The sequence below is a fragment of the Somniosus microcephalus genome, chromosome 7 (genome assembly GCF_052327205.1).
Source record: "Somniosus microcephalus isolate GS21.2 chromosome 7, FLI_Smic_1.0, whole genome shotgun sequence".
NCBI lineage: Eukaryota > Metazoa > Chordata > Chondrichthyes > Squaliformes > Somniosidae > Somniosus > Somniosus microcephalus.
This window is the reverse complement of record NC_140993.1, coordinates 93,290,132-93,307,900: the sequence shown is the minus strand read 5'-3', so window position 1 is coordinate 93,307,900 and position 17,769 is coordinate 93,290,132. Positions and strand designations below refer to the sequence as shown.

The 17,769-nt window shown below is 44.8% G+C and overlaps 1 protein-coding gene across 10 annotated transcripts in view; it reads left to right on the top strand.

Moving 5' to 3' along the window:
- The window catches only part of LOC147114800 (RNA-binding Raly-like protein), an 859,876-nt gene that overhangs the window by 396,940 nt on the left and 445,167 nt on the right, over window positions 1–17,769 (top strand). For 2 of the 10 annotated variants that reach the window (XM_085992754.1, XM_085992751.1), the window contains exon 1: window positions 6,565–6,745. The exons of 7 other annotated variants lie outside the window; for them this stretch is intronic. In XM_085992754.1, coding sequence (XP_085848880.1) covers window positions 6,580–6,745 — 166 coding nt within the window. In that variant the 5' untranslated portion in view covers window positions 6,565–6,579. Of the gene's footprint in view, window positions 1–6,284; window positions 6,383–6,564; window positions 6,746–17,769 lie in introns of those variants that run through there. One more of the 10 variants, XM_085992756.1, reaches the window with a different exon arrangement.

Here is a 17,769-nt window from a genome sequence, read left to right as displayed (position 1 = left end):
TAATAGAGAATTCCGGATATTTAGGTGCCGTTTAAACGAGAGTTTCCTGTACAAACTATTCCCCAGGCACAGAGACAAATGGGCTCTTTAAGATAGAGGTTTTTGAAGCCAATTTTAAATTACTTTTACCCTGTCTACTTAATCTAACTTGGGAGAGGGGGGAAGACAAAAAGACATAATACAGAAACTTTCCTCTTTTTAACCCTGATTTCATCACCTCTGCTATTGGGCTGTAAACATGATTTTACTTCTGTATTTTTGCCTGTTTATTGATCATGGATAGTATGTAAGCTCTGCAATGCTGAATTACATCCAAATTATGTTAATTTACTACCCTGACTGGAAATAAGCCACCAGCAGTTTCCTTAATGCGTGTGGTTTAGTTTCCGCTGGGAGTTGGGTATTGGGAAAACCAGCAAGGAAGCTGCACAGTCATGAAACCTAACTCAAGCAAAAAATAAAAATTTGAAGCATGGAGACAGATAATTGTATCTCCTGCTTTACCTCTATCTCTTCAGGATAACAAAGTCAGGGCAGGAGCGACAACAAAAAGTAATCAAAATATCTCCTTTTAATTAGGTCAAACAATTTGATGATGTAACATCCTGCAATAATTCCAGCAATTTTCAATATTATCACATTTGGCTGCATTGCTGCTCAAGTACTACAATTTTGTATTAAAACGGTCCCAGATTCAGTGTAAGTGTTGGTTTGTCTAAGCTAATGCTGATCTGGGGAATAACCAATAATTTGCTGCACATTGTGGCTGTAGTATCTACAGCAGCTTGCCAAGCTTACTTCAGCAACACCTCACATCCTCGCGACCTTTATCACCAAGGAGAGCAAGCGCAGCATCATCATGGGAGCACCCCCCGCCCCCCCTCCAAGTGCTCCTCCAAGTTGCACACCAACTTGACTTGGACATCTTTTGAGGTCCCTTCACTTTTTTTGTTGGTCAAAATCCCCCACTGAACACCATTTATGGGAATGCCATTATCATCACAAGGACTGTAGCTGATTAAGGAGAAGGCCCACCACTGCCCTTTCAAGGCAACTAGGGATTGCCAACAAATGTTGCCTTGCCGGTACCGCCCACATCTCTAGAATAAATAAGTGAAAAGAGCAAAACTCTGTTTCTATAACTTAAGGATATAGTAGAATGAGAAGGATCTGAAGAGTTGTCTGACTGAAGGTAGCACACCGAACAGATGGAAATATCCTGCTTAAAAGCACATCACTTCACACTTATCGGCATTAAATTGCATCTGCCATGTATCTGCCCATTTCAACAGTCTGTATGTCCTCCTGAAGTCTGCTACTATGCTCACTATGTTGCCAAGTTTTGTATCATTTGCCAACTTCAAAATTGCACTACCTATAACCAAGTCCAGTTAATTTATATACAAGAAAAGCAATGGTCCTAATATTGACCCCTAGGGGACTCCAATGCATACTTCTCTCCAGTACAGTCAGAAAAACATTCATTCACCACCACACTCTGCCTCCTATCCCTTAGCCAATTTTGTACCAGGTTACCACTGTCCATTTAATACTTTTTGAAAGTTCATATATACAGTATCTCTTTTCTTCTTCTTAGGCAATCCCTCGGAACCGAGGATGACTTGCTTCCACATTAAAAATGAGTTTGCATGTGAATGATTACTCCAATGCGAGACCTACAGTCTCTGTCACAGGTGGGGCAGACGGTGGTTGAAGGGCGGGTGGGTGGGGTGCTTGGGTTGACGTGCACTCCTTGCGCTGCCTGCGCTTGGCTTCCGCTTGCTCCCGGCGAAGAGACTCGAGGTGTTCGGCGCCTTCCTGGATGCTTCTCCTCCACTTTGTGCGGTCTTGGGCCAGGGATTCCCAGGTGTCGGTGGGGATGTTACACTTTTTCAAGGAGGCTTTGAGGGTGTCCTTGAAGCATTTCCTCTGTCCACCTGGGGCTCTCTTGCCGTGCCAGAGCTCCGAGTAGAGCGCTTGTTTTGGGAGTCTCGTATCGGGCATGCAGACAATGTGACCCGTCCATCGGAGCTGATTGAGCGTGGTCAGAGCTTCGATGCTGGGGATGTTGGCCTGAACAAGAACACTGATGTTGGTGCCCCTATCCTGCCAATGGATTTGCAGGATCTTGCGGAGGCAGCATTGGTGGTACCTCTCCAGTGCTTTGAGGTGCCTGCTGTTCATGGTCCATGTCTCTGAGGCATACAGCAGGGCAGGTATCACTGCTGCCCTGTAGACCATGAGCTTAGTGCCAGGTTTGAGGTCCTGGTCTTCAAACACTCTCTTCCTCAGGCGACCGAAGGCTGCACTGGCACACTGAAGGCGGTGTTGGACTTCACCAACCCTCAGTTGTCATGGTTATGCATAGAAATGAAGTATAGGCAGATTTTTAATCATCTAAAAAAGGATTAAAAATCTGTTTTCTTTCACCACTGTATCAGCCACAACAACACTAAAGGGTGGATTTTTACTGAGAGCGGAAGCCAAGGGGTGTCTTCCCACTCGGGTCTCCATGGGACGCTCTGTGGGGGAAATTCCTCCAAGTCCAAGCGTGGAAATGTTTTACCACTGATAGTAAAAGTAAGGATTTAAAACAAGCACCTTGTCTAACACAGATGAATAATTTGACCTATGAAAATGATTTGTTTTTCCACCCTGCACAGGTAGGAAAAAGATAGGAAAAAGGCATTTAGTATAAATACATAGTAAAAACCTGGCAGTGGTAGGCTGTCTCCTCAAATGGTCAACCTAGGCAAAAAGAAAACATCAGCCAATATGCATAGGTGTAAATCCTTTACCATAGTCCCAAAACTTGTAAGAAGGAGAACTTAATCCCTTATATAAGATACACAAGGGCATTGCAACATGGGTTCAATAATATTAGTAGAGTCATAGCATATTGCATTATTGTGAGTGTGATTATAGTTGAATGTCACCTCTCGGTTGAAAGCAATGCACACAGTGGTGAGATTTGTCCACCGTTTCACTTTGCTCCACAGAAATATCATCATATAGAAATTTACAGCAGAGAAGGAGGCCATTCGGCCCATCGTGTCTGTGCCGGCCGAAAACAAGTGATCCAGCCTAATCTCAGCTCTTGGTCCATAGCCTTGTATGTTACAGCACTTCAAGTGCATATCCAAGTACTTTTTAAATGTGATGAGGGTTTCTGCCTCTACCACCCTTTCAGGCAGTGAGTTCCAGACCCCCACCACCCTCTGGATGAAAAAAGTTCTCCTCAACTCCCCTCTAATCCTTCTACCAATTACTTTAAATCTATGCCCCCTGATTATTGACCTCTCTGATAAGGGAAATAAATCCTTCCTATCCACTCTATCTAGGCCCCTCATAAATTTATACACCTAAATTAAGTCTCTCCTCAGCCTCCTCTGTTCCAAAGAAAACAACCCCAGCCTGTCCAATCTTTCCTCATAGCTAAAATTCTCCAGTCCTGGAAACATCCTCATAAATCTCCTCTGTACCCTCTCTAGTGCAATCACATCTTTCCTGTAATGTGGTGACCAGAACTGTACGCAGTACTCTAGCTGTGGCCTAATTAGTGTTTTATACAGTTCTGGCATAACCTCCCTGCTCTTCTATTCTATGCCTTGGCTAATAAAGAGAAGTATCATGTATGCCTTCTTAACCACCTTATCTACCTGTCCTGCTACTTTCAGGGATCTGTGAACATGCACTCCAAGGTTCCTTTACACTTCTCAGTATCCTACCATTTATTGTGTATTCCCTTGCCTTGTTTGCCCTCCCCAAGTGCATTGGCCCAGTAATTCGGGTCCCAACGCGTGAGAACGCACGGGGTACTCACGTGTGGACCCGATGGAAGTGCCGGTTTCTTGCATGCACAGCGCATTCGCAGGAAAACGGCACTTCCGGTCCCCTGAAAGCAGGGGTTAAGAGGTGAAATGCGTGCGACGTATGAGGCAGCGCGTGCGCGTTGAACTTCCTTTTTTTTGACAGGTTTGCCCGTGCGCGAAGGCCTCCACTTTTTACACTTTAAAAAAGCAGGCGTAAGGACTTCATTTTAAAAGGTAAGTGGTCAATTAATTAAAATTAGAACATTTTTCCACAGGTTTATTATTTTTAAATACTTTACAGTAAGGTAAGTGTATTTTTAGCTCCGATTTTTTATAAAATTATTTTTTTCAAAAATTTAAATTATGGGGCCAGAAATTCCAGGCCAGAAGCGTGAGTACGGTCGGCTTACTCACGTTTCTGGCCGTTGGAAATGCCGGCGTTCAGCATGAACAGCGCATGCGGGGAACGCCGGTATTTCCAGACCTCGAGCGCGTGCGACTGCACAGGCAGCGCTTGCGCAGTGAACTTCGTGGATTTCATTCATGAAATCCGTGAGGTTAAGTCCTTAGAAGTTACACTGAAAAAAAGCAAGTGTAAAGTGGTTCATTGGCTGCGGAGGAAGATATATTTTATCGTGGAGCTTTTGAAATGCAATATTTTTGTTTGGGAAAGGGAGGGAAGTTATTTTAAGAAATTTTAAGTAAGTTTTAAAGTTAAATTTTTTTTTTTTTTAAAGGGTTTTCAGAACAGTAGGTAGAAGGAGCAATTGTGGCTGTGTGAATGGAATGTGAGAATGAGTTATGTATGTATGTCCACATATATTCCTTCACGTATATGTATGTATGTTTTATATTCCTTTACTATGAATGTATGTTTTTAATTATGATTTTCCAATAAGTTACTTTCTCTGAAAGTCATAATTAAATAATACATTCATACACATAAGTAAAGGAATATATACATAACACGCAAAGGAATATATACAGACATACATACTTTCAGAAGCTCCACGATAAGAAATATCTTCCTCCGCAGCCTCTGTAGCAACTGTACCCATGCTTTTTTCATGTGTAAGTTGTAATGACTGGACCTCACTGAAAGCATTAATGAAAGCGGCGAATTATACTGCGCACGCGCTGCATGTGCAGTCGCACGCGTTCTGCCTCTGAACCCCTTCATTCAGAGGACAGGAAATGCCGGTTTTCCCCACATGCACTGTGCATGCTGAAAACCGGCATTTCATCCAGCCAGATGCGTAAGTACCCCGACCGTACTAGCGCATTTGGAAGGGAATTATTGGGCCAACATTTTACATGTCAATAAAATAAAAAATTTAACACTTGCACGACTTGCCCCCTCGCATCTGCGACTGAGGGTCCAAGGAGGTGCATTGCGCAAGAGGTCATCATCGGACGTATCCTCACACTGTTCCCTTTGGGGAACTGTATGAAGTGGTGGAAGGATTTATGGCCGTGATTAACGCTCATTCCGTGACCGTAACCATCTTTGAACCAGCCATTAGGGTGGTTAGTCCTATGGCGGGAGGGTTTTACGGGCTCCCACAACCCATCTGAGGGGGGGGGGGCCACCAACACCCACGGACGCAAGTATCCCGCTGGATGTCCACCCAGAATTTAAAGTTGGAGCTCCGACTCCACTTGCCGGGACTGTCTGGAGTGGGGTTCAAAACCCTACTCCTTCTGGCCCAGCGGCGGGGATGCTTACTGCTACGCAAAAGGCCCACTCCGCACAAAAGGTGACACCCATACGTTTCCTGCGCCTTTTCCCTCCCCGTGACTGGAGCCCTGTGCTGCCATTTCACGTTGCTAATCGGATTGGGCGTTTGTCATAGCGGTAGGATCCCCGCCGCTGGGCCAGATCAGGGTAGGGTTTCGAACCCCGCTCCAGACAGTCCCGGCAAGTGGAGTCGGAGCTCCGGCTCTAAATTCTGGGTTGACATCCAGTGGGATATTTGCGTCCATGGGTGTGGGTGGCCCCCCCTCCTTGTATAGCTTGTGGGAGCCCGTAAAACACTCCCGCCATAGGACTAACCGCCCTAATGGCTGGTTCAAAGATGGTTACGGTCACGGAATGAGCGTTAATCACGGCCATAAATCCTTCCACCACTTCATACAGTTCCCCCAAGGGAACAGTGTGAAGACACGTATGACGACGACATTGCTAAATAAATAAATGGAATTAAAAAAATTCTTTTAGGGCTTTTAAAAGTCTTTAAATTGCTTTAATTCTCTTTAAAACTACTTCAGATTACTCAAAATAATGTAAACATTTTAAAAAGTTTATATAAGTTACCAAAATCTTCAAAAAACTTCCAAAAACCTATTTAAACTGCTGCTTTGCATGTAAAAAAGCAAAGCAGCTTGACAGAAACATTGGGGGCGTGTCCAGTGAAACTGAGACCTCAAGGGGCGTGTCTCACTTACACTGCACGCTCCTGGGTCCGCGCTGGCTGCACTCCTGGGCGGCATGACGTCATACGCTGCCCGGGAATGTGCTTTCTATTTCTCCAAGTTCAGGCGTCCCAGAAGCTGATCGGCAGGAGCGCGGGGTAAGTGCAAATACGGGGCTTGCACGCGCTGCAAGCCCCGTTCTGGAATTTCTGGCCCATTGTTTAAAATGGTTATTTAATGTTATTTATAGATGATTTAACTAGTGTGATTTAAAAAAAAATTATTTTAACGTTATGTACTGTTTTGGGCGCCCGGAGTTTTCATGAGTTTGACAGTTCTTCTGTCAAACTCATGAATGGACTTTTCCCTCCTCCGATTGGTTGCCCAGTGCTCACGTGATCCCAGCCGACGCATCGCACTAAGTACGCCGCTGGATCACGCAAGCACAGCACGCCGGGAGCTGAACCGGGCCACAGACAGGAAATCCACGCAGGCCCAGTCTTCAACTGTCAGCGCGCTAGGTAAGTGTAGGTTGGGGGCTTGCACCCGCGGGAAGCCCCCAACACGAATTTCTGGGCCATTATCTCACACTTCTCTAGATTGAATTCCATTTGCCACTTTTCTGCCCACCAGTCTACAGCTTTCTTCCTTGCTATCAATCACACGGACAATTTTTTTATTATCTGCGAACTTCTTAATCATGCCCTCTACATTGAAATCTAAATCATTGATCTATACCACAAAAAGCAAGGGACCTAGTACTGAGCCCTGCGAAACCCCACTGGTAACAGCCTTCCAGTCACAAAAACACCCATCGGCCATTACCCTTTGTTTCCTGCCACTGAGCCAATTTTGGATCCAACTTGCCACTTTCCCTTGGATCCCATGGACTTTTACTTTTCTGACCAGTCTGCCATGTGGACTTCTGAAAACAATCTTCAGGAGAATATTGGGTCATCATTCGGTGGCACTGCGATCCTGAGATTAACCCTGTGGAAAGCACATGAATTATCCATTAGATAGTTACAGAGTTACAATTTATCTACTTCACGGTTGTTCACTGTCACATCCAGAGGTAGCAGTGTAAATCATTCTGTCTGGACACAAGTTGGGGGAGAAGGGAGTCCTGCAGGCTTCATGCCTACTTATTTAGTTGGAGGCACCCCATGTTCAGATTTATGTGCTGTGCCTTATTAACATTAAGCAAATTAGCTCCTAGTTTGTGTAATATTGGGAGCTCACTTGTTTTTAGAGAACTGTTGTTAGGGCTTTTAAAGCCTGCAGTTGGGGAGAAGGGTTTGCGGATGTGAAACTTGCATTGCAATAATAAAGATGATGGAACAGTCTGAAAGAGCAGTACCAAGGTTCTCTGACATTAGTAAAGATAGCTACCCTCCTGAGGTCCACTTGCAAATGCATCTCAGGAAGTCGGCTATCTTTAGCACCCCAAGGTCATAAGCCCCATAAAGTATTCTTATGTGACTGGGAAGATGTAGCAACTTGTGTCAATGTGCAAAGTAACTCTCAAAGGACATGGGTTGAAGGGCAAAATAAACCTCACTCAGTCTGCCAAAGTTGGACCAAGCACCACAACATTCTCTTAAGTAGGACCCCAAACTGCATAGCACATTGTACTTTTTCAGCCTCCTCATACTCCCTTTCACTCTTCAGTAATTATCATGTACAACCATTTTGCCACAGGCCACCTTTGACCTACAGGCTTTCAGACCTACAACTTTCCAAAGAAGCTGTACTCTACTTTCCATGCTTAGCAATGTTGCTGCATGATGCATGTTCATGTCCACATTACATGCATAATTGCCCTTAATTATTACTGAATACTCTCCTAACAATATGAACTTCTTACCTCTGCTTCTCTCCTTACAGGACGAGCTGGCATATAAGCCTCGAACAGACCCATTCAAGCCAGGCCTCACAGTTCCTTATAAATAGTGGCATAGTGGCGATAGAGAAATGGAGGATGGGGAGGTTGGAGGCGGGTCGCCTCTTATTATTATTTTTATCATCCTCTTTATTCTCAGTGTAGCTACTCATTGCCCACTCACTACCACCAACGCAGTGTGACCTATTCTCGTGGAATTCATTTTGCATGCAATTCAGCACTTGTAATATATTATGTTTCCTGGTTCTAGATGTAGAATTGAAAAAGTTTCACCAGGCCATTCTCCCAGCATTTCACAGCAGGCAGCATCACTCATTCCTACCTGCCCAAACACCAACTCAGATACATCCACTCTTTCTTTATTGTGAGTGATGAGGTAGATCAGGTGATTCTCAAAGTACAGGTGAACAAGAGGAGGTAGTTGAGGACAGAGAAGGAGCAGGAACACATTCACCAAATGACAAGCTCATATTCTCTGTCTTCTAAGGAGCCACAGGTTGCAGACATTGTAGGACCTGCTTTTAAAATGATGCTTTCAGAGTATATAATGCATGAGTTAAAGTCAGTAGACACTAAACTGATCAACCTGTTCACAGCTGAAGCCCATTGAGAGTTCAGCCTGCATATGTACAGGGCTGGAAGATGAATTCAGTGCCCTGCAGTCAACTGTGGAGAATGTGGCAACTCCAGAGACATTTGCAGTGGAGCCCCCACAGGCAGACACCTTGGGGTTGCCTATTCAATGCGCTCCTCCTCCGGTTTCTAGATGCTGGGAGAATTTATTGAGCAAAGCTCACCAAGGGCTTTGCAAATCTCATTGTTGCCATCAGGTCTGTTGTCATGAAGATCAGCAAAGGCTTGCAGCAAATAAGTAGCTGAAGCTAGCACAGATGAGGATGCTGTATCTCTGGACATCTGCACACCTGGACCCTGATACTACTCCCCTCCACTCACTACACGTGCCAGAAAGCTGCCCACCTGGGAGCTGCTGTGGGAGGCCTGGTTGATTTTAATGACCAGATGAAGCCCAAAATTTCATTGTGGGCACAGAGGAGCATTCCTGCTTCTGCTGGCCCCAAAAAGATAAATGTAACACTTGCCCCGACAGGACCTCCGCAGTGTGTCTGCCAGGGTTTTACAAAGTGAATGGCAGATGCACCGCTTGGTAAGCAGTTAAGATTGCATCAGAGTCCTAATGACATCTTCGGACCATGATTTACATTTATTCATGAGGCTCCTGCCTGAGTCAAGCAACCACCCAAGAAAACAGCAGTGTTAAATGGCCTCGGAGCAATATAATAGGATTACATAGGATATACAGCACAGAAACGGGCCATTCGGCCCAACCAGTCCATGCCAGCGTTTATGCTCCACTTGAGCCTCCTCTCGTCTTTCCTCATCTAACTCTATCAGCATAACCCTCTATTCCCTTTTCCCTCATATGATTATCTAGCCTCCCCTTAACTGCACCTATACTATTCACTTCAACCAATCCCGGGGGTAGTGAGTTCCATATTCTCACCACTCTCTGGGTAAAGAAGTTTCTTCTGAATTCCCTGTTTGATTTCTTGGTAACTATCTTATATTGATGGCCTCTAGTTTTGCTCTTCCCCCGCAAGTGGAAACACTCTCTCTGTATCTACTCTATCAAAACCTTTTATAATTTTAAAGACCTCTTATTAGGTCATCCCTCAGCCTTCTCTTTACAAGAGACTGTTCATCCTTTCCTGATATGTATAACCTCCCAGTTCTGGTATCATCCTTGTAGATCTTTTTTGCACCCTCTCCAGTGTCTCTATATCTTTTTTATAATATGGCGACCCAAACTGTACAGTATTCCAAGTGTGGCCTAACCAAGGTTCGATACAAGTTTAGCATAACTTCTCTACTTTTTAATTCTAGCCCTCTAGAAATAAACCCTAGTGCTTGATTTGCTTTTTTTTTAATAGCCTAATTAACCTGCGTTGCTACTTTTATTGATTTGTGTATTTGTACTCTGAGATCCCTTTGCTCTTCTACCCTATTTAGATTCTTATTTTCCAAGTAATATGCGACCTCCTTATTTTTCTTACCAAAATGTAATACCTCACATTTTACTGTGTTGAAATTCTTTTGCCAATTATATGTCCATTCTGCAAGTTTATTAATGTTTTCTTGTAATTTGTTGCAGTCCTCCTTAGCATTGACTATCTCCTCCCCCCACCACCCCCCAATTTGGCATCATCAGCAAATTTAGGAATTGTGTTTTTGATTACAAAGTCTAAATCGTTAATATAGATTATGAACAACATTGGTCCCAGCACTGATCCTTGTGGGACCCCACTTTTCACCTGCCACTGTGAATAGCTACCCTTTACTCCCACTCTCTGCTTCTGTCTTGAAGCCAGCTAGCTATCCATTCTGCTACTTGTCCCCTAACTCCACATTCTCTGACCTTATTCATTAGTCTAATTATGGGGTACCTTATCGAAGGCCTTTTGGAAATCTAGATTAATTACATCTACTGGATTATCCATTTCCACTCTCTCTGTTACCTCTTCAAAGAATTCAATAAGGTTGGTCAAGCAAGACGTTCCCTTTTGAAATCCATGCTGACTATTCATTATTATATTTTTGGTTTCTAGATGTTCTATTTTCTCCTTTTAGTAGGGATTCCATTATTTTTCCTACCACCGATATTAAGTTGACTGGTCTATATTCCCTGGACATACTCTATCTCCCTTCTTAAGTATAGGTATTACGTTAGCTATCCACCAGTCCTCTGGCACTACACCATTTTCTAATGAATTATTAAATATATGTAATAGTGCCTCTGCTATCTCTTCCCTACATTCTTTTAAAATGCACAAATGTAATCCGTCCGGACCAGGGTTTTTTTCCTCTTTGAGTTTGATTACTTTATTTAATATTTCTCCTTTTTATTTTAAATGCGGTTATTTCATTTATAATCTTATCTTCCGATATCATGTCCACCTGATCTGTCTCCCTTCTAAAAACTGAAGCAAAGTAATTATTTAATATTTCTGCCATTTCATTATCGCTGCCTGTGATTTTATCCTGACCATCCCTTAATGGTTTATTCCCATCCTGACTTTCCTTTTTTTATTTATGCGTCTGTAGACTATTTTACTATTTTGTTTTATGTTCCTTGGTAATTTAATTTCATAGTTCCTCTTTGTCTTCCTAATTTTCTTTGACCTCTCTCTTAATCTCTTCATATTCTCTCTTGTCATGCTCTCCCCTGCTGTCCATGTATTTAGTGTATGCCTCGTTCCTTCCCTCAATTTTTCCCTAATGTCTTTATTCATCCATGGTGTCTCATTAGTGTTTAGCTTGTTCTTGTTTTTTGGCAGAATATATTTTTCCTGGACTCTGTTTAAAACCGTTTTAAATGTTTCCCATTGCTGTTTTAGAGCATTAAACGCACCGTTTGGATTTTAACACCCATTCCACCTGGTTTCCATTAAAATTGCCCCTTATATTGCAGGCATATTTTAGCAGGGCACACAATCAAGCTGCAACTTACAATGGAAAGCCTTGCGACACTACATTACCCAAAGGCTTCACAAATCAAACCACTGGAACACAAATATGATCACTCGTTGACTCCCAGGATGGGTTTCAGGTTCGGCATATAGCAGCCACCTTTTGTACTTTAGAAAATGCAACAGTGTGGTGACATTGTGCAGTTATATCACGATATTTAGTGGAAATTGAGATGAATATGCCATGCTAACCAATGCATCAGGGATCTGTTTGATCTGTGAGCAGCACAAAGCTGATAGTACCATGCCAGTACCATGCAACGAGCCTCAAGAATAGCAGTGTAGGGCATTGCTTTCCCCATGTGGCAATTAGCCTACAGGTGTGCTTGCTGCAGATGGCAAAGCTCTGCTCCTGGCGTCCTGCTGACCCACAGGAGGTTGAGGCAACTATTCCCAGTCAGCGACAGTTACATGTGCCATATTTATACATATGTCTAAAATATATGGTCTAAAAACTAAAAGACAGAAAATTCTGGAAATACTCAACAGATCCGGCAGCATCTGTGGAGAGAGAAATGGAGTTTACGGGGGTGATTTTGCCAGCCCTGGGGAGGCGGGACTGCCGGGAAAATGGCAGAATCTGGGGGCGGGTACCTATCCCACCCCCAACCCGCCTCCATGCCATCTTCCTAGGAGGCGAGCACCTGACCCGCGCCGGGTCCCGTCTCCTGGAGGCGGGAGGGGGAATACAGCCACTTAACTGCCTGTTAACATGCAGTTAACAGGCAGTTAACAGGATTATCCCCATTTTTCAAGCAGAGGCGCGGGCTTCCCGATGTCGGGAAACCCCGCCAGGGTCATCGAGGCGAACAGTGGGTCTGCGGGGGTCAGAAGGGTCCAAAAGTGCGCTGTGGAGGAAGTGATGGGTGCAAGTGTGGAGAGGTAAGTATGTGAGGTGAGTGAAAAGTGATAGAAAATGTTTACTTACCTTTGTTTCTTCCTGCAGGCTTCAACCGTTGGGGAACCAGAGACTCTTCTCATCTCCACGGCAGAGATAACAGATGGCTGCTGCATTCTCCGATGCAACAGCCATCTGATTTCTGCTCAGCAGATAGGTTTGATGAGTCTTGAGTACAAGGACTCATCAAACAACAGAGAATGTCAGCGTTTGACAGATGAAACGTCATACACTGACGTTCTCTGCAACCAGCTTCCCTTAATTGGCCTGCTAAGCCTGCTGGGCGGGCTTAACAAGGTCAATCAAAGGAAAATAGCGTGGATTGGCCACAAGTCGATGGAGGCGGGACTAAAACCCGACAAGCAGCAGTCCCGCCTCCAACACGCCCTCATTGGCAAAATCACCCCCAACGTTTCAGGTCGATGACCTTTCGTCAGAACTCAAACCTTTCGTTTGAATATATGGTCTGCAGGCTGCTAATCTCTGGCATTCTTTTTTCATCTTGTACCAACTAGACTGCAAAATACTGCATTTGAAGCACTTTAATACAAACTTACCTTGAGGAGCAAATTGGCCCCACAACATTTTCCTGAAATATATATGAAAAATGTAAATAGCAAAAATATGGGAAAAATCTGTATTTAAAAAAAAAAAGCTCCAAAACAATACAGCTTTACTTTCTGCTGTTCCTGGGAGATTGGATGTGTTACATTTTAATGCACTTCTGAATAATCGATTGGAATTCACCTGCCATAGTGGTGCTGAGTCACTTGATAACTAGCTAAGCAGCCACTTAACGTATGGATAGTGTACAGTCCAATTGTGGATGTGCAAATTGTGAGCAAATGGAGGGTCATCAGAGACGGCAACAAGCCTGCTTCAAAGATCGCAAGATAAAGATGGATTAGGCAGGACATTTAGATCAGCTCACTAAGTCAGACAGACTCTTCAGTGTTCCCCACCACCACCACCTAATTGCTTCCTAAATGACTCCAAGGTTTTTGCCTCCACAGCTCCACCCAGAAGTTCACTTCAGAAACAACTTTCATTTATGTAGCACCTTTAAAGTAGCTAAATATCCCAAGGCACTTCACAGCAGCGTTATTTGACAACATTTACACTGAGCCACATGAGATATTATGACAGGTGAGGTAGGTTTTAAGGAGCGTCTTAAAGAAGGAGCGAGAGGTAATTAATCTTTCTGTGCAGAATTGCCTGACATTGGTCGTAAATTTGCTTTTTTACTAGTTTAAACCCATGTCTCCTTCTCAACAACAACAACAACAAATTGTATTTATATAGCGCCTTTAATGTAGTAAAACGCCCCAAGGCGCTGCACAGGAGTATTATAAGACAATAAATTTGACACTGAGCCACACAAGGAGAAATTAGGGCAGGTGACCAATAGCTTGGTCAAAGAGGTAGGTTTTAAGGAGCGTCTTAAAGGAGGAAAGAGAGGTGGAGAGGTTTAGGCAGGGAATTCCAGCACTTAGGGCCTAGGCAACAGAAGGCGCAGCCACCAATGGTTGAATGATTATAATCAGGGATGCTCAAGAGGGCAGAATTAGAGGAGCACAGATATCTCTGGGGGTTGTGGGGCTGGATAAGATTACAGAGATAGGGAGGGGTGAGGCCATGGAGGGATTTGAAAAGGATGAGATGTTTGAAATCGAGGCGTTGCTTAATGGGGAGCCAATGTAGGTCAGCGAGCACAGGGGTGATGGGCGAACGGGACTTGGTGCAAGTTAGTTCTATTCTCATGGTTTAGTTCCGTACCATTAACTATTTTATATACCTCTACAATACTGTTCAACAACCCCTCAAGTAACATGCATGGTGTATACATTAATCTACATTACATTAGGAGCAATTTGAAGCAAATGCACAAAGGTTTGTGACCTTGCCATTAATGCTAACAGACATAATTATTAAACCAATCGGGGGTAATTGTGTTGAGCTCTGCTGCTGGTATTGGGCTTGACTAGTGGTAAACGTAGGTCACAGATTTGGGGGCATAATGTTGCAGCCCTATCACACGAGTGAAGCACCACTGCTGCAGCAGATGCAATCTGTAAAGCATGGAGTCATTTTACCCCTTGGAGATCTATAGTTCTGCATGTGCGTGTCACTAAAAAATAAAAACAGTTATTAATTTTTTTTTCAAAGTTCAGAATAAATACTCCAAGTTAGCACTTTCTTAGCGAGGATTAAAGAGACTCCCCGCTTGATTGGCACCCCATTTACCATCTTAAACATCCACTCCCTCCACCACCGGCACACCAGGGCTGCAGTGTGTACCATCTGCAAGATGCACTGCAGCAACTCATCAAGGCTTCTTCGACAGCACTTCCCAAATCCGCGACCTCTACCGCTTAGAAGGACAAGGGCAGCAGGCGCATGGGAACACCATCACCTCCAAGTTCCGCTTCAAGTCACACACCATTCTGACTTGGAAGTTTATCGCCACTCCTTCATTGTCGCTGGGTCAAAATCCTGGAACTCCATCCCTAACAGCACTGTGGGAGTACCTTCACCTCACGGACTGCAGCGGTTCAAGAAGGCAGCTCACCACCACCTTCTCAAGGGCAATTAGGAATGGGGAATAAATGCTGGCCTTGCCAGCGACACCCACATCCCATGAAGGAAAAAAACAGCTCTACCTCAGCATTACAGTGTCTGTAATTGTCACGGTAACTGCTGTGATTAAAAAGTGACTTACTGCTGTTGAAATATTGTAAAATTGAATTCTGATATTGGATTCTTTTGTAGTGGTCAGTGTGTAGAAGGCAATTTAAATCAGTAGAGTTGTAGGGAAACCAGCCCTGGTTGGAATAATTGAGTGATAGCAACTGCTGCTCCTGTCATTGGCAAAGACAGATGGAAGAGTGAGATAATCAGAGAGTTAAATACTTAGCTTTGTAAAGTGTAAATTGTAGGTTGGAAAGGCAGAATGAGATGTAACTTCGCCAATGCTTAGGGTTTATATGGGGATGCTCCAGTTTCTGATGCAAGGGTGAGTTTTCCCATTTTAAACTACCAGCAGAAAGCCATGGCCACTGGTTGCAGATATTGAAAGTTTGGATATATGCTGCATGAAGTAAGAAAACTACGAGGCACTTGGTCTAAGTATTAAACAAACTTTAATCAACTGTTTTTCAATATGGAGATCTAGTTGTGTCCTTCATTAGTTCCTGTTAAAGAATGTCCTGAGCAAGCTGGGCCCATACCCGAGTATTTAGACTCTCCCTGGACAGCGCCACCAGCAGGCCGCCCAGTATCATTTCATAAGTCATTTCCACATGGATGACAAGCTTCATGTCATTCATCCCACCTGAAAGATTGGAAGTCCGGCGGCTTCCTTCTACCAAATTAATCGGACTAAGAATAGACGCAGTCATTTGGATCGCTGTTGGAGGCCAGAAGGCACGTCTCCTCGGACAGTATTTTGGTCACTGGGTTGCTTGGTTCGTACCGGCGGGCCGGCAGAGTCCGTGTCGCCTTGATTGACCTGAGGGGGACTGGGGAGATCGTGGTTCCGGGTGTGGGCCCCCACAGGCGCAGAGCTGGGAGTGGAGTGAGCAGCGACGCCTGACCAGAGCGGACCTGCGTGAGGTACAAGCAGCGCGGCAACTTTAAAAGGAGGGGCGAGGCAAGGCCCGACCACAGCGGCTGACCTGGGAATGGAGTGAGCAGCGACGCCCGACAAGAGCGGACCTGCGTGAGGTACAAGCAGCGCGGCAACTTTAAAAGGAGGGGCGAGGTGAGGCCCGACCACAGCGGCTGACCTGGGAGTGGAGTGAGCAGCGACGCCCGACCAGAGCGGACCTGCGTGAGGTACAAGCAGCGCGGCAACTTTAAAAGGAGGGGCGAGGCGAGGCATATCAATTCAACAGCAGGGGAGAGAGGTAAAAAGTAATCAAAGTGTGACATCACCAGGAAGCAGGTAAGTGATTGGTTGGTGAGTATTTCTCTCTTTTTTTAAACTTTAACTCTGGTTTATAGTTTCTAAGGTCTCTCTAGTGTAGCGGGGACTGTTGGTAAACCAGTTAACTGTAGTGTAATTCGTGGGATTGATTGATTTAATTTAAATTCAATTAATTAAAGGGTAAGTCATGGCAGGACAGCCAGGCCCCGTGATCTGCTCCTCCTGTGATATGTGGGAACTCAGGGACACTTCCTGTGTCCCTGACAACTACATGTGCAGGAAGTGCATCCAGCTGCAGCTACTGACAGACCGCATTGCGGCGCTGGAACTGCGATTGGATACATACTGGAGCGTTCACGATGCTCAGGACATCGTGAATAGCACATTTACGGAGTTAGAAACACCGCAGGTAGAGGTTGGACAGGAAGAAAGGCAGAGTACTAGGCGCAGGCAGGTAGTGCAGGGGTCCCCTGTGGCCATCCCCCTCTCCAACAGATACACCACTTTGAGTACTGTTGGGGGGGATGGCTTATCAGAGGAAGGCAGCAGCAGCCACCTTCCTGGCACCAGGGGTGGCTCTGCTGCACAGAATGGGAGGAAAAAGAGGGGTAGAGCTATAGTAATAGGGGATTCAATTGTAAGGGGAATAGATAGGCGTTTCTGCAGCCGCAAATGAGACTCCAGGATGGTGTGTTGCCTCCCTGGTGCAAGGGTCAAGGATGTCTCCGAGCGGCTGCAGAACATCTTGGAAGGGGAGGGTGAACAGCCAGTTGTCGTGGTGCATATAGGCACCAACGATATAGGTAAAAAACGGGATGAGGTCCTAAAGCCGGAATATAGGCAGTTAGGAGATAAATTAAAAAACAGGACCTCAAAGGTAGTAATCTCAGGATTGCTACCAGTTCCACGTGCTAGTCAGAGTAGAAATAGAAGGATACTTCAGATGAATACGTGGCTAGAGGAATGGTGCCAGGGGGAGGGATTCAAGTTCCTGGGACATTGGAACCGGTTCTGGGGGAGGTGGGACCAGTTCAAACCAGATGGTTTGCACCTGGGCAGGGCTGGAACCGATGTCCTAGGGGGAGTGTTTGCTAGTGCTGTGGGGGAGGGTTTAAACTAAAATGGCAGGGGGTTGGGAACCTGAGCAGGGAGACAGAGGAAAGGGAAACAAGGATAAAAGCAAAAGATAGGAAGGAGAAAAACAAAAGTGGCAGTCAGAGAAATCAACGGTTTAAATCAAACATGGCCACAGTAAATAATAATTCTAATAGGTC